Source organism: Notechis scutatus, chromosome Z, assembly GCF_049901735.1.
Source record: "Notechis scutatus isolate UNSWTSFEM ecotype Mainland chromosome Z, rNotScu1.2, whole genome shotgun sequence".
Classification (NCBI taxonomy): Eukaryota; Metazoa; Chordata; class Lepidosauria; order Squamata; family Elapidae; genus Notechis; species Notechis scutatus.
Window position 1 is genome coordinate 118,939,470 of NC_142025.1, and position 12,889 is coordinate 118,952,358.

Consider the following 12,889-nt stretch of genomic DNA (forward strand, 5'->3'; position numbering starts at 1 on the left):
CTAAGTGGTGCAAATGACTCTAGTCTTATTTATATATATATATACAAAAAAATTTATTTCAATTTTCCACATTTTAAAAACATCTTTTTTTTTTAGTGAACAACATAATTCCAGGTTTTCACAACTCCATATAAATATGACTTTGATTACATATTCATCTTTCATATTTAGTTTCATATCTTACCATTACTTGACATATTTTCTATTATTTTTCTCAGATACTTTCCGCAAGCTTATTTTATAAATTTTCAATTCATTTCTTAACCTATTTCTTTTAACTTTAAATAATTCTCATATCTTCATATTCATTGTACTTTGTACTGTCATCTGTCAGGTTTGCAATTTCATCGCAAATTCTTGATTCACCATTTCAAAACTTTCATCTCAATTCAAATATTTCAAAAAAGTTTCCCCCACAATTACCAATTAGAGTGTGCCACCCCCTAGCCTTATATATCATTTAATTAGTTCCCCTTTAAATCTCAGTAATCATTTAACTTTTTAAGTATCACCTTAAAAAGTAATAACAATAATCTCCTAGCAACTACAAAACATATATACCTCTTACGTCAGATTCCGCATGGTACTTTCACCTTCAAATACATCAAAAATATTTATAGTTTTGAAAAGAAAAATTAATCTATTCAATTCATCATAAAAACTGATATTAATCTCATTACAACAGTCATAATTCATTTCAACTATATTCTATAAATTCATTAAACATAGTTAATAAACTTATCACAATTTCTCTTTTTTCACATTTGTTCCATTTATCTCTGTATATAGTGTAACAAAAAACATGTATTCCAATAACAAAACAGTATCAGTTCCGATCTTCAATTTTAATAATCTACATTTTCCTACTTTCCAAATAATTTGTTATTTCTAATACATCTATACTCATCACCTTGCAGAATCCCAAATGAGTATAGTCTTGATTGTAGTGTTTTCTGCCCTGTTTGACATAAATTTGTACATCATAGTGGGGTTCTTCGTCTTTTGCTGGGAAGCAGGAAGTAAATATCATTGTATCTGAATTTGTAGAAGCTGAATTTCTGTTCCATCCCCTTTTCCACTTCCAAGTTTGCTCTCCTCAAGAGGACATTTGATTTGTCACCTGAAACAAGACACTAATGAACCTCAGTCTCTTCTTGTCAGTTTGCCAATCCAGCTCATATTCCCAGATACGTTCAGCAATGACCCCACATTTTGGCCCTGACCCAAAATATGTCCACGGGGTATTTGTTACTGGACTACAGGTAGTCCTCGGCTTACAACAGTTCATGTAGTGACTGTTCAAAGTTACAACGGCCCCCTAAAAGAGGGGCTTAGGACTATTTTTCACAATTAGGACCGTTGCAGCTTCCCTCTGGTCACGTGATCAAAATTGTTTGGCAACTGGTTCACACTTATAATGGTTGCTGTGTCCCAAGATCATGTGGTCTCCTTTTGTAACCGTCTGAGAAATAGTCAATGGGGAAGCCTGTTCTGACCTTGGCTTCCCCCAAAAGCACTAAGCAGAATTTTTGTCCCAGCAAAACCACTTTTATTAAACAAAGGTGAATTTCTTGCATTCACCTTCAGCCAAAAGGCCTGGCAAACAGCCTTTCAAGGGTCTTAATGAGCAGCACAGACCTTATCTAGCTTGGAGAGCTGCCAAGCAAATATTTCCAAACGCAGTGCTGACAAGGAAGGGCTCGGCACGGAGGCCCTGAGACGCACAGGCAGATCTTCCCACTGCGGCAATGAACAAACGAATTGTTTCCTGCAAAAGCCCCCTCCCCTTTTGCTCCTCTTTTAATCCCTATGGGAGGGGCAATTCACTGTCCACCTGTGGCTTTATTCCCACGTCAACCCTGAGTTCTTAATTGTGCCTTCCTTTTGGCAGCTCTGCGCATGTGCAGCAATGGTGGGATTCAAATTTTTTTTACTACCGGTTCTGTGGGCGGGGTTTGGTGGGTGTGGCAGGGGAAGGGTACTCTAAAATCTCCAGTCAGAGGTGGTATCTGCCGGTTCTCTGAACTACTCAAAATTTTCGCTACCAGTTCTCCAGAACTGGTCACAACCTGCTGAATACACCGCTGATGTGCAGGCTGGGAACCGGTTCCAGAAGCTTCCCCGCCTCACTGCTGTCCGAACCTGAAGGCAGCTGATAACTGCCAGCCTGCCCTGGCCCCATCTCTGCCTCCGACGCAGAGCCCTCGTCCGAGCCTTCCTCAGCCTCCAGGAGTGGCCCATGTTCTTCCCCAACCTCCTCACTATTGTGCAACTCTGCTGCCAGCTCTGCTAGCTGCCAGCGGGCCATAACAAAGCTAGATGATTCATCGTTTAACTGTGACAAGAAATGTCATAAATGGGGCAAAACTCACTGAACAAATGCTTCACTTAACAACATTAATTTTGGGCTCAATTGTGCTCGTAAGTCAAAGACTACCTGTATTAGCTTTTGTGGGAAGCCCCCCCCCTTCCTAAAAGAATGAAATATTTTGAGAAATATTAAAAAGGTAGAACATTATATTTCCCTAAATGAGAAATGGAGAAACATGTTTTTTTAGGGGAAGGAAGCAGACTCCATCTCCCTGCCCCCAAGTAGAAGCTGAGGAGGCCACGCTTTAGAAATGCATATAAGTAAAGTGAAGAAGAAAATGTATATTTGATTATTCATGTATTAACTGCAGCTAGAATTGTGTTTGCACAGAATTGGAAAAGCAAAGTGATCCCTACGGATGAAAACATGATTAGGAAAATATTAGAATGTGCAGAAATGAATAGGTTAACACTTGCAGTTAAAGAAAGGGAACAAACCTTATATATTATATTATATTGTACCGATGGCTAAAGAGTAAATATGAAAGTCAGAAATAAAAGTAGATGAGCAAAATATAGAAAATATATTAATAGAATGAAATAAGTTAAGATGAAGATTGTTACAGTATTAGACGTATTATGTATATCAGCCTTAGGAGTAAATGTTAATTGTTATTGCAGAAGACACACTGTTTAATGGAAGATGGATTGTCTGGATTAAAATAAAATGAAAAATGAAAAAAAGAAAAAGAAATGCAGATTTGATAATCCATTCAAGACAGCATTAAAACCCCAAGGCAGCCAGCCTCTAGGACTAATTACATTTGTTGAACAAGAGGAAAAAATCCAAGGAAGCAAGGACTTTAGACTCATTGCCGGCCTTCTTCACCAGACAAACTACTTAAAATCAAATAACAAAATACACAAAACAAGCCTGCAAATTACAAAATGCTGTTCAACCCTCTTTCCAATCAGCCTCCATGTTGTTTCCAGGCTCTTTCTCTCAGCTTGGAACTTTGTACCACATGGATTTTCCTTCCAACCCTTTTTTTATGCACCAGCTCCTAGTGTAGGCAATGCCTTTTCTCTTCACCAACATGCTTAATCCCAGTGAAAGTAACTTTCAGAACAATTTAAAAGGCTAATTTGAGCTTAAATGAACTACCAGTAAATGAATTAAAAGTAATATAGTTAATTAAAAGTTAAATTAAGTGAAGTACCATTAAATGAAGCACCCTAATGCATTGAAGTAGCAGCCAGAAAACTTGTTTATTTGCTTATTTATTTTAAGGCGATCTTCATTTATTTGTTTACTTTCCTCTTTCCTTTCTTTCCTTCTTTTTCTTTCTTTCCTTCTTTCTTTCTCTCTCCCTCTTTGTTCCCTCCCTCCCTTCTTTTTCTCTTTCTTTCTTCTTTCTTTTTCTCCCCCTCCCTTCTTTCCTTTTTTCTCTTTCTTTCTTTCTCTCTCCCTCTCCTTTCTTTTTCTTTCCCTCCCTCCCTTCTTTTTTTTCCCTTTCTTTCTTTTTCTTCCTTTCTCTTTTTTCTTTCTTTCTGTCCCTCTCTCCCTCTTTCTATCTCCCTTTTTTCCTTTCCTTTCCTTTCTTTTTTTTTCTTCTTCTCTGGACCAAACCCCCCAAAACCAGCCTCAAAAATTATCAGACAAGTCACTCAAACGAGGCTTCCGATTGGAGGGAATAAAAACATACCGCGCGCCTGAACAAGTTCCCATTGGCTGAAACAACCACGGTTTTATTGGACGACCAACGCTCCCACGCGACCGCCACCCAATCAAAAAGGACCTCTGGAAACCCGAGGAGTAAATAAATAGGCGGGTTGGCGCTCTTGCTTGCCAGCATTTTGTTGAGTGCTTAAGAGTTGAACGATCATGTCTGGACGCGGCAAGCAAGGTGGCAAGACTCGGGCGAAGGCTAAGACTCGCTCTTCTCGCGCCGGATTGCAGTTCCCGGTGGGCCGCGTGCATCGGTTGCTTCGGAAGGGGAACTATGCGGAGCGGGTGGGCGCCGGCGCTCCGGTCTACCTGGCCGCCGTGCTGGAGTACCTGACGGCCGAGATCCTGGAGCTGGCGGGCAACGCGGCGCGGGACAACAAGAAGACGCGCATCATCCCGCGTCATTTGCAGCTGGCCGTCCGCAACGACGAGGAGCTGAACAAGCTGTTGGGCCGGGTCACTATCGCCCAGGGCGGCGTCCTGCCCAACATCCAGGCCGTCTTGCTGCCCAAGAAGACCGAGAGTCACAAAGTCAAGGCGAAATAATTTCCCGTCTCGGCTACAGATAATACGTTGGAAAGGCTCTTTTAAGAGCCACCCACAGCCTCACAAAAGAAGCTGATCTTTTTCTCTCAAGTCTTCTATTATTAGCTCGTTAGAGAAATATGGGGTGAAGCAATTGGGGGTGGTGATGTGAGATGATATTCCATGGGATGTGAAAATGTTGGGTTTAGAAGTTTCAAAATTATGCATATTCTGTAAATATCACAAGCATCTACGGGTGTGGGGTATGGAAAAGATTGGGGAAACTCGTGCATCCATCAAAGGTTGGGAAGTCGGAGGGGCTGCCTGTAAATTCAAAAGACACCCAAAATTTGGTATGGGGGCTAATAAATTGGTTCCCGGATCAGACAAATTTGCAAGAGGCTTTCACGCCTAAAATGATTAAGGATTTGGGGCAGAGGGTTGGACTAGAAGACCTCCAAAGGTTCCTTCTAGCCTTAGGCATTCTATAACTACATGTGAGTCTCAAATAATAGAAAATATTTGATTGTAGGTAACGTTCCATAAATGTATTGAGTTATACAGTATTAACTCTTTGCTGGCTGGGTTTGTGTTAAAACCTGTGTGTTCCAAGGATTTTCAGAATACACATAATAAATTCACACGTATTAAAGGTGTTATGTCATCCTATGGCTATCAAGGGACTCTTTGCCCACCAAGGTGACGGGCATCTTGGTTTAAATTTAGATTTTTAACTGAAAATTTAATGTATTTTTAAGGTTTGTGTTAAAACCTGTGTGTTCCAAGGATTTTCAGTTAGTTAGTTTGTTAGTTCCAAGGATTTTCAGTTAGTTTGTTTTTTTATCGTAAGCCACTAAATAAAAAATTTAAAAAGCTGTTACCATGAAAAGGCTCTCAACGCTGTCAGGTTAAAAATGCTACTATTATATAACTACATGTGAGTCTCAAATAATAGAAAATATTTGATTGTAGGTAACATTCCATAAATGTATTGAGTTATACAGTATTAACTCTTTGCTGGCTGGGTTTGTGTTAAAACCTGTGTGTTCCAAGGATTTTCAGTTAGTTAGTTAGTTCCAAGGATTTTCAGTTAGTTTGTTTTTTTTATCATAAGCCACTAAATAAACAATTTAAAAAGCTGTTACCATGAAAAGGCTCTCAACGCTGTCAGGTTAAAAATGCTAGTATTATAGCACTCAAATCCTAACTGTCAATGAATACTTCAGCTTCAACCATAACAACACAAGAGCACACAATAGATACAAACTCAAGGTTAACCGCACCAAACTTGATTGCATGAAATACGACTTCAGCAATAGAGTGGTCAATGTCTGGAATACTCTACCCGACTCTGTAGTTTCTTCCCCAAAGCCCAAAAACTTTAACCTTAGACTGTCTACTATTGACCTCACCCCTTTCCTAAGAGGTCTGTAGGGGGCATGCATAAGCGCACCAACGTGCCTACCGTCCCTGTCCTATTGTTTCTCTTATTCTTTTATTTTTCTTATATATACCCATTTCATGTATTCACAACTATGTATACACTTATACTTATTATCTTGTAAACAATTGGCAAATCAAATAAATAAATAAAATAAATAAATAAATAATATAAAAATGCTATAGTTATAGCAAGGGTGTTTTTTCAAAATACATCTGGATTGTTTTTCTTCTAGATTGAAGAATCACCATTTAGCTATAAAATGTTAAAGCCTACAAATTCCAGACAAGTCTCTAGAAAAAAGATCCAAGGAGAGAATATAAACCTTACTTACATAGCCATTACTCGACCACGTAGCTTTTTACCAAATATTGAGTTATTCCCATGAGGTAAAAATTATCTAGTAAGTTTTTATATACTACAACTCTTTTTCAGGAGTTGTGAGTGGCCCTGAAAAGGACCGTTTAGGTAACCAAACATGGTTACTAATATGAAATTGGCCAGCCCTTATTGCTTATCACCAGGCAGCATTGCTTCGGCATAGACTATATAAGCCTTTGCACATGATCTTTGGTGACAGTGTGGTGCCAGGCTGCAATAATGGACTCAATCAGCTCCTGCTTGGTCTTCGGATGCTTCTTGCTTATTTTGTAAACAATCTTGGCCCACAAGTTCTCAATGGGGTTCAAATCTGGTCTCTGAGCTGGCCAATCCAGGAGTCGAACACCATGCTTCTTCATCCTCTGCTGGACAGACTTGGCTAGATGACAAGGAGCCTTGTCTTCCTGGAAGTAAAAGTCATTCCCTACTTATGTATTTATTTGTCAATTGTTTACAAGATAATAAGTATAAGTGTATACATAGTTATGAATACATGAAATGGGTACATATAAGAAAAATATAAGAAAAATAAAAGAAACAATAGGACAGAGACGGTAGGCACATTGGTGCGCTTATGCACGCCCCCTACAGACCTCTTAGGAAAGGGGTGAGGTCAATAGTAGACAGTCTAAGGTTAAAGTTTTTGGGGTTTGGGGAAGAAACCAGAGTCAGGTGGAGTATTCCAGACTTTCCAAGTTGCTGAGCTGAAGGAAGCATGGTCTTTTCCAGGATTTCAACATACTGCTTGGAATTCATGATTCCCTGCGCAATTTGTATCTGACCAATACCAGAAGCAGCCCCAGATCTTCACATGCAATGGATGCTTCAGATAAGATTCAGACAGCATGGCCTAAATTCTTCAGCTGGAAATCTTCTGACCTACTTATTGCACTGATTCCCAGTCAAGTAGAAATTGATCTTGTCACTGAAGATGATCTTGGCCCGCTGTTCATTGGTCCACTTGGTATACTTATTGGCCCACGCATGTCGACAAGAGCGGTGAGCGTCTGTGAGCAAAGGTTTATTTTAAGCCCTGCAGCCTTTGAGGCCTCTGGCAAGCAGTCTGCTATGCACTGTGCTTGTGCACACTTTTACATCACGTTTCACCCCAAATTCTTGTAATCTGAGTTGAGGTGAGCTTCCTGTCAGCCATTGTAATGCATTGCAGAGCCCAATCTTGCCATTTTGTCAACTTTCTTGGTCTTCCAGAGCAGAGCCTGTCATCAACTGAACCAGTTATTTGGTATTTTTCAACCACTCTGCTCACTGTGGTGCGATGGCATTTCACTCTCTTGGCTATTTCTGTACAGGAGTAACCCTCTTCATGAAGCACAATGATGTGATGCTGCTGCTCAGCACTGGTAAAAGCAAAGGCCTTCATTCTTGCCTGCAGCCAGAGCTAAATTTCTGGATGCTTTTCATGCCTAGTCAGAGTATGACAACATTGATTGGCTCATAGATTTAGCCTCTGTGCATTTTCATTGGTCAGTCAAAGTTTGCTGCTGATTGGCTACTTTTGATCCTAACATTGTCGAAAATGCAAGTTGTGCTTGTTTTAGCACATAAACTCACTCAAAACATTAAAAAGACTGGTTATATTAATAAAAATTATGCATCTCAATCCAACTACAGAAATTTTCCTCAAGGTACTTATTTTGCATGGTTTCTACGAGTGAAAATTGATTAAACATGTAAATACAGCTTAAAACTGAAAACGTGCAGGACTTTTTCACACAGCTGTAGGTAACATTCCATAAATGTATTGAGTTATACAGTATTAACTCTTTGCTGGCACGGTTTGTGTTAAAACCTGTGTGTTCCAAGGATTTTCACAATACACATAATAAATTCACGCGTATTAAAGGTGTTATGTCATCCTATGGCTATCAAGGGACTCTGCCCACCAAGGTGACGGGCATTTTGGTTTAAATTTAGATTTTTAACTGAAAATTTAATGTATTTTTAAGGCTTTAGTTTATCGTAAGCCACTAAATAAAAAATCTAAATAAAAAGCTGTTACCATGAAAAGGCTCTCAAGGCTGTCAGGTTAAAAATGCTAGTATAGCACTCAATATATAAAAATGCTAGTTATAGCAAGGGCGCTTTTTCAAAATACATCTGGACTGTTTTTCTCCTAGAAAAACATTTAGTTATAAAATGTCAACAAAGCCTACAAATTCCAGACAAAACTGTAGAAAAAAAGATCCGAGGGAAGAGTATAAACTTTACTTACATAAGCATCGTATTCCCATGAGACAAAAATTACCTAATAAAGGTTTTTATATGCTACAACTCTTTTTCAGGAATTGTGGGTGGCCCTTAAAAGGGCCGTTGTTCTTTTTGTCTAGAAATTAGCCTCCAAAGCCGTACAAAGTGCGACCTTGGCGCTTCAGCGCGTACACCACGTCCATGGCTGTCACTGTCTTCCTCTTAGCATGCTCGGTGTAAGTCACAGCATCGCGGATCACGTTTTCCAGGAAAACCTTCAACACTCCACGCGTCTCTTCGTAGATCAAGCCAGAAATTCGCTTCACGCCACCGCGGCGAGCCAAACGGCGGATAGCTGGCTTCGTGATGCCTTGGATGTTATCCCGGAGCACCTTCCGATGTCTTTTCGCTCCCCCTTTTCCCAAGCCTTTTCCGCCTTTCCCGCGACCAGACATCCTCAACAACAAACAGCAAAAATTAACCTCGAGGGTCTGCTTAAGGATGGCTTATAAAGAAGAAGGGCCGACCAGAAAGAAAACTTAGCTACTAAGCACTTTCGTTCGCCTCTCAGGTTATGTCACCATTGTCCAATCAAATGCAACTTGTTTGAAATAGCTCAATCAAAGCCGAATCTAACAGAAGTTTAACCTGACCGCTCCTCCAGCCAATTGCAGCTCAGCCCTCGAAATTCAAACGTGCTAACGGATGTTTTTTTATGCTTCAGCCAATCAGGCTCTGTGAACTGCCTATAAATACCCTGAAGCGGAACGCCACAGTTTATTGCTTCTGTTGTGGTTTCGAAGATGGCTCGTACTAAGCAGACCGCTCGCAAGTCCACCGGCGGGAAAGCGCCTCGCAAGCAGCTGGCCACCAAGGCGGCGCGGAAGAGCGCTCCAGCCACCGGCGGCGTGAAGAAGCCTCACCGCTACCGCCCCGGCACCGTCGCCCTGAGGGAGATCCGCCGCTACCAGAAGTCGACGGAGCTGCTGATCCGCAAACTGCCCTTCCAGCGGCTGGTGCGCGAGATCGCGCAGGACTTCAAGACCGACCTGCGCTTCCAGAGCTCGGCCGTCATGGCTCTGCAAGAGGCGAGCGAGGCTTACCTGGTGGGGCTCTTCGAGGACACCAACCTGTGCGCCATCCACGCCAAGCGCGTCACCATCATGCCCAAGGACATCCAGCTGGCCCGCCGCATCCGTGGAGAGCGGGCGTAAAAAGTACTCCAGACAACGCCGCTGTTTCAGAAACCCAAAGGCTCTTTTAAGAGCCACCAAATTCTCCACATAAAGTGCTGGTCACGCATACTCTTTATTTACAATTATAGTCCAAATTACATATATATAAACATTCGAGAGACTGAATTGGCAGCAGATTGCCAGTAATTTCGGTCCACTTAAAATTGAAGATTAGAGTCATAATTAAGTATAGGTTGAACTAAATTTGGACACTTTACGTAGCAATATGAATTAACATTTTAACTACATTAGCAGCACTCAATAAAATATATTAAATATGACGATTCCCCAAAAGACAAAATGTATTTTATTGCTGGTTCGGCTTTTTTAGGCTTGTTAGCAAGGCATCCCTGCCTCTGAAAATGAAGAAATGACATTTTCTTTTTAGCCAAATTCCACTTTTTAAAAATATGCAAAAGTAGCCTTTTCAGCAACTAAACATATTCTTAAAAGGCCTCTCATTTGCAAAGTTGCAAGATTAAAACCCAGGAAGGAGAAATGTAACCGATACATTTTGAATTTATTCAACTGTCTAGTTTGATCGTTTTCTGACGTATGTGAATCGTTAGTAAAATACTCCACACTCTCCAATGTATTCATATACCACCTTTTATTTTTCTTTATAATGGGAGTTAGGCCGAGAATTATCGGCTCAAAGTGATCCAGGTTTTGGTAAGTGTTAAAACGTTTTCGTAAATGCTTTTTGCTTTTGCCCGAATTAAACAGCTCTTATTTACCCAGAGATTAAAATGGCGGCCGCGGCCCTTCCCTTCCAAACAGCAGCCCTGCAAGGTAGATTGCTATTGTTTTTAGTGGAAAACAGCACCTTTTAACGTTTTTGTGAGTGGCTCTTAAAAGAGCCTTTGGGGTTTTTGCAAGCAATGAGACTCGCACACGTGAGCAACAACTCACTTCTTCACGGCTTTCTTGGGCTTCGCCACTTTCGCTTTGGGAGTCTTGGGCTTCGCTTTCGGCTTCGCCGCCCTGGCCTTAGCAGGGCTTTTGACCGCTTTTTTAGCTTTAGCTGCCGCTGCTTTGGGCTTCTTGACAGCCTTGGGGGCTCTCTTGACCACCTTCTTGGCGGGTTTCTTCGCCCCGGCAGCCTTTTTCGCCTTCTTGGTGGCACCGGTGGGCTTCCTGGCGCTCTTGGTTCCCGCCGGCTGCTGCTTTTTGCGGGCCGCCTTGTCCTTGGCGTCGGCCTGCTTCTTGTTGAGCTTGAAGGAGCCCGAGGCGCCCGTGCCCTTCGTCTGGAGCAGCGTCCCCTTGGTCACCAGGCTCTTCAGGCCCAACTTGATGCGGCTGTTATTCTTCTCCACATCGTAGCCCGAAGCCGCCAAGGACTTCTTCAGCGCTGCCAAGGAGATGCCGCCACGCTCCTTGGACGCCGCCACTGCCTGCATCAGCAGCTCCGTCACACTGGGGCCGGCCGGCTTCCGCGCCTTCGCAGCGCCCGCCGCTCTCCTCGCCGCCGCTGCTGTCGCCTTCGAAGCTGGAGCCGCCGCCACGGGCGCTGCCGGTGCGACTTCTGCCATCCTTAACCACAATACTTCACTACTCCAACGCCGACCCTTAAATTGGCCGGAGGCGCGGCGGGCGCTGGTATTTATAGGAGAGGAGCTGAGCGCTGATTGGTCCGTTGCCAGCACGGTGCTTTGCTGGTCCAACTCTGTTCTTGATCGTTGCAATTTTTGTGTTTCTGAATCTGCACAAAATAGCCGATTAATAACAATCCCTCGGGTGGATCCCTTCCCTTCCCAGCGGGATCGAGAGGGGAGGATGTCTTGTTTCGGGCTCCCAGCCTCCCTTGGCTGGGGCAGCATAGAAATTGAGGGGAGAAGGTGGGGAGCACATCTTCTCCCGGCTTTTTCTGCCTTGACATGTGTAAACTTGTGGCTTTGTCCGAAGATGCTGAAGGGGTCTCTTAGGAAATCCCCGTGTAAACCCTTGGAAACAGCTCCCTGGCGGGTCTGTATCTTGACCCGCCTGCCAGGCAAGGATCTCGGCTGATGATTTCCCCGCAATCGCTTCTTTAATCCAGCTAAGTAACACATCGAATAGCCTACCGCGGATAAGACGTTCATTTTAGGTGGGGGCTTGAAAATGACAGACGCAAAAAAGTTGGGGAATTGGGTTGTAATTAAGGCCGGGGACAACTGAAGAGTGAAAAAAATTAGGGGGGTGATTTGATTTTTTTTTTTAAGCAGTCTGATTTATATGTATATTTTTTTTCCGGAAACTCAGTAACCTAGATTTAAAATACCTTTAGATATCTCTGTATAATAATCCATACATAATATTACTTCATAGCAGGAAGGGAACAAAAAAAAAGTGTTATGCGCAGCAAAGAAAGGGGAAAAGATATAATTTTGAAAAAGAAACCTAGCTAAACCCGCTTTGCACTGCTCACTAGATTAGGAATAGAATGGAATGGAATTAGAATAGGATATAGAATAGAACAGAATATAGAACAGAAATGAATATAGAACGCAAGGAAATATTGGCGACTGATACAGACATGGGTGGAGCAAATGGTGGGAGAACATATTCAATTTAAGCCAGAACTATTTCTCTTAGGAATAATGGCAGAAAGCTACAGCAAAGGTATAACATATCTAATAATACATGTATTATGGTGGCGAGATTGGTATATGCACAATACTGGACAAATGAAAATATACCACCAGAAAGAGAAATAATAAGGAAAATAATGGCTTGTGCAGAATCTGATAGACTAGAACTGAAAAATAAGGGGAAATCAGAATATTATGATATTTGGAATAAGTTTTATCACTGGTTGCAAAAAAGAAGAGAAAGTTGGAACAAAAATAACTAGGATGAATAGATGTAGAATATAAATACTGTATCAATAATATGAATGTTAATGGTTTGGTAATATTTTTGTATGTATGGCAGAGTAATGCCAAAATGGTTGCATAGTGTTTGATACTTATAGTTGTAAACAATAAAAAAATATTTTAAAAAAGAAATGAATGTAGAACAGAATATAGAATAGAATAAAAAATAGAATAGAATGGAATAGGAATAGAATAGGAATGGAAT

The 12,889-nt window shown here is 41.5% G+C and overlaps 4 protein-coding genes across 4 annotated transcripts; 2 read left to right on the forward strand and 2 right to left on the reverse strand.

Moving 5' to 3' along the window:
- Window positions 1–480: 480 nt before the first annotated feature.
- LOC113427316 (histone H4) lies at window positions 481–9,084 on the reverse strand. Its single transcript, XM_087947742.1, has 2 exons — window positions 8,620–9,084; window positions 481–1,120 (listed from the first exon to the last, which is right to left on the reverse strand). Exon 1 carries the CDS (start codon window positions 9,047–9,049, stop codon window positions 8,738–8,740), a length of 312 nt encoding a protein of 103 aa, XP_087803868.1. The 5' UTR covers window positions 9,050–9,084; the 3' UTR covers window positions 481–1,120; window positions 8,620–8,737.
- On the forward strand, window positions 4,181–4,675 carry LOC113427314 (histone H2A.J). The gene has a single exon (XM_026689800.2). The coding sequence runs from the start codon at window positions 4,196–4,198 to the stop codon at window positions 4,583–4,585; it is 390 nt and encodes a 129-aa protein (XP_026545585.1). The 5' UTR covers window positions 4,181–4,195; the 3' UTR covers window positions 4,586–4,675.
- Window positions 9,085–9,386: 302 nt separating the features above from the next.
- Window positions 9,387–9,897, forward strand: LOC113427320 (histone H3). The gene has a single exon (XM_026689806.2). It carries the CDS (start codon window positions 9,398–9,400, stop codon window positions 9,806–9,808), a length of 411 nt encoding a protein of 136 aa, XP_026545591.1. The 5' UTR covers window positions 9,387–9,397; the 3' UTR covers window positions 9,809–9,897.
- A 718-nt stretch (window positions 9,898–10,615) lies between these two features.
- LOC113427318 (histone H1.10-like) lies at window positions 10,616–11,384 on the reverse strand. The gene has a single exon (XM_026689803.2). It carries the CDS (start codon window positions 11,359–11,361, stop codon window positions 10,738–10,740), a length of 624 nt encoding a protein of 207 aa, XP_026545588.1. The 5' UTR covers window positions 11,362–11,384; the 3' UTR covers window positions 10,616–10,737.
- Between the last annotated feature and the right edge of the window lie 1,505 nt (window positions 11,385–12,889).

What these genes read in the sequence shown, in the direction of transcription:
- LOC113427316 (XM_087947742.1), bottom strand. Translation starts at nt 9,049, where the DNA reads ATGTCTGGTCGCGGGAAAGGCGGAAAAGGCTTGGGAAAAGGGGGAGCG.
- LOC113427318 (XM_026689803.2), bottom strand. Translation starts at nt 11,361, where the DNA reads ATGGCAGAAGTCGCACCGGCAGCGCCCGTGGCGGCGGCTCCAGCTTCG.
- LOC113427314 (XM_026689800.2), top strand. Translation starts at nt 4,196, where the DNA reads ATGTCTGGACGCGGCAAGCAAGGTGGCAAGACTCGGGCGAAGGCTAAG.
- LOC113427320 (XM_026689806.2), top strand. Translation starts at nt 9,398, where the DNA reads ATGGCTCGTACTAAGCAGACCGCTCGCAAGTCCACCGGCGGGAAAGCG.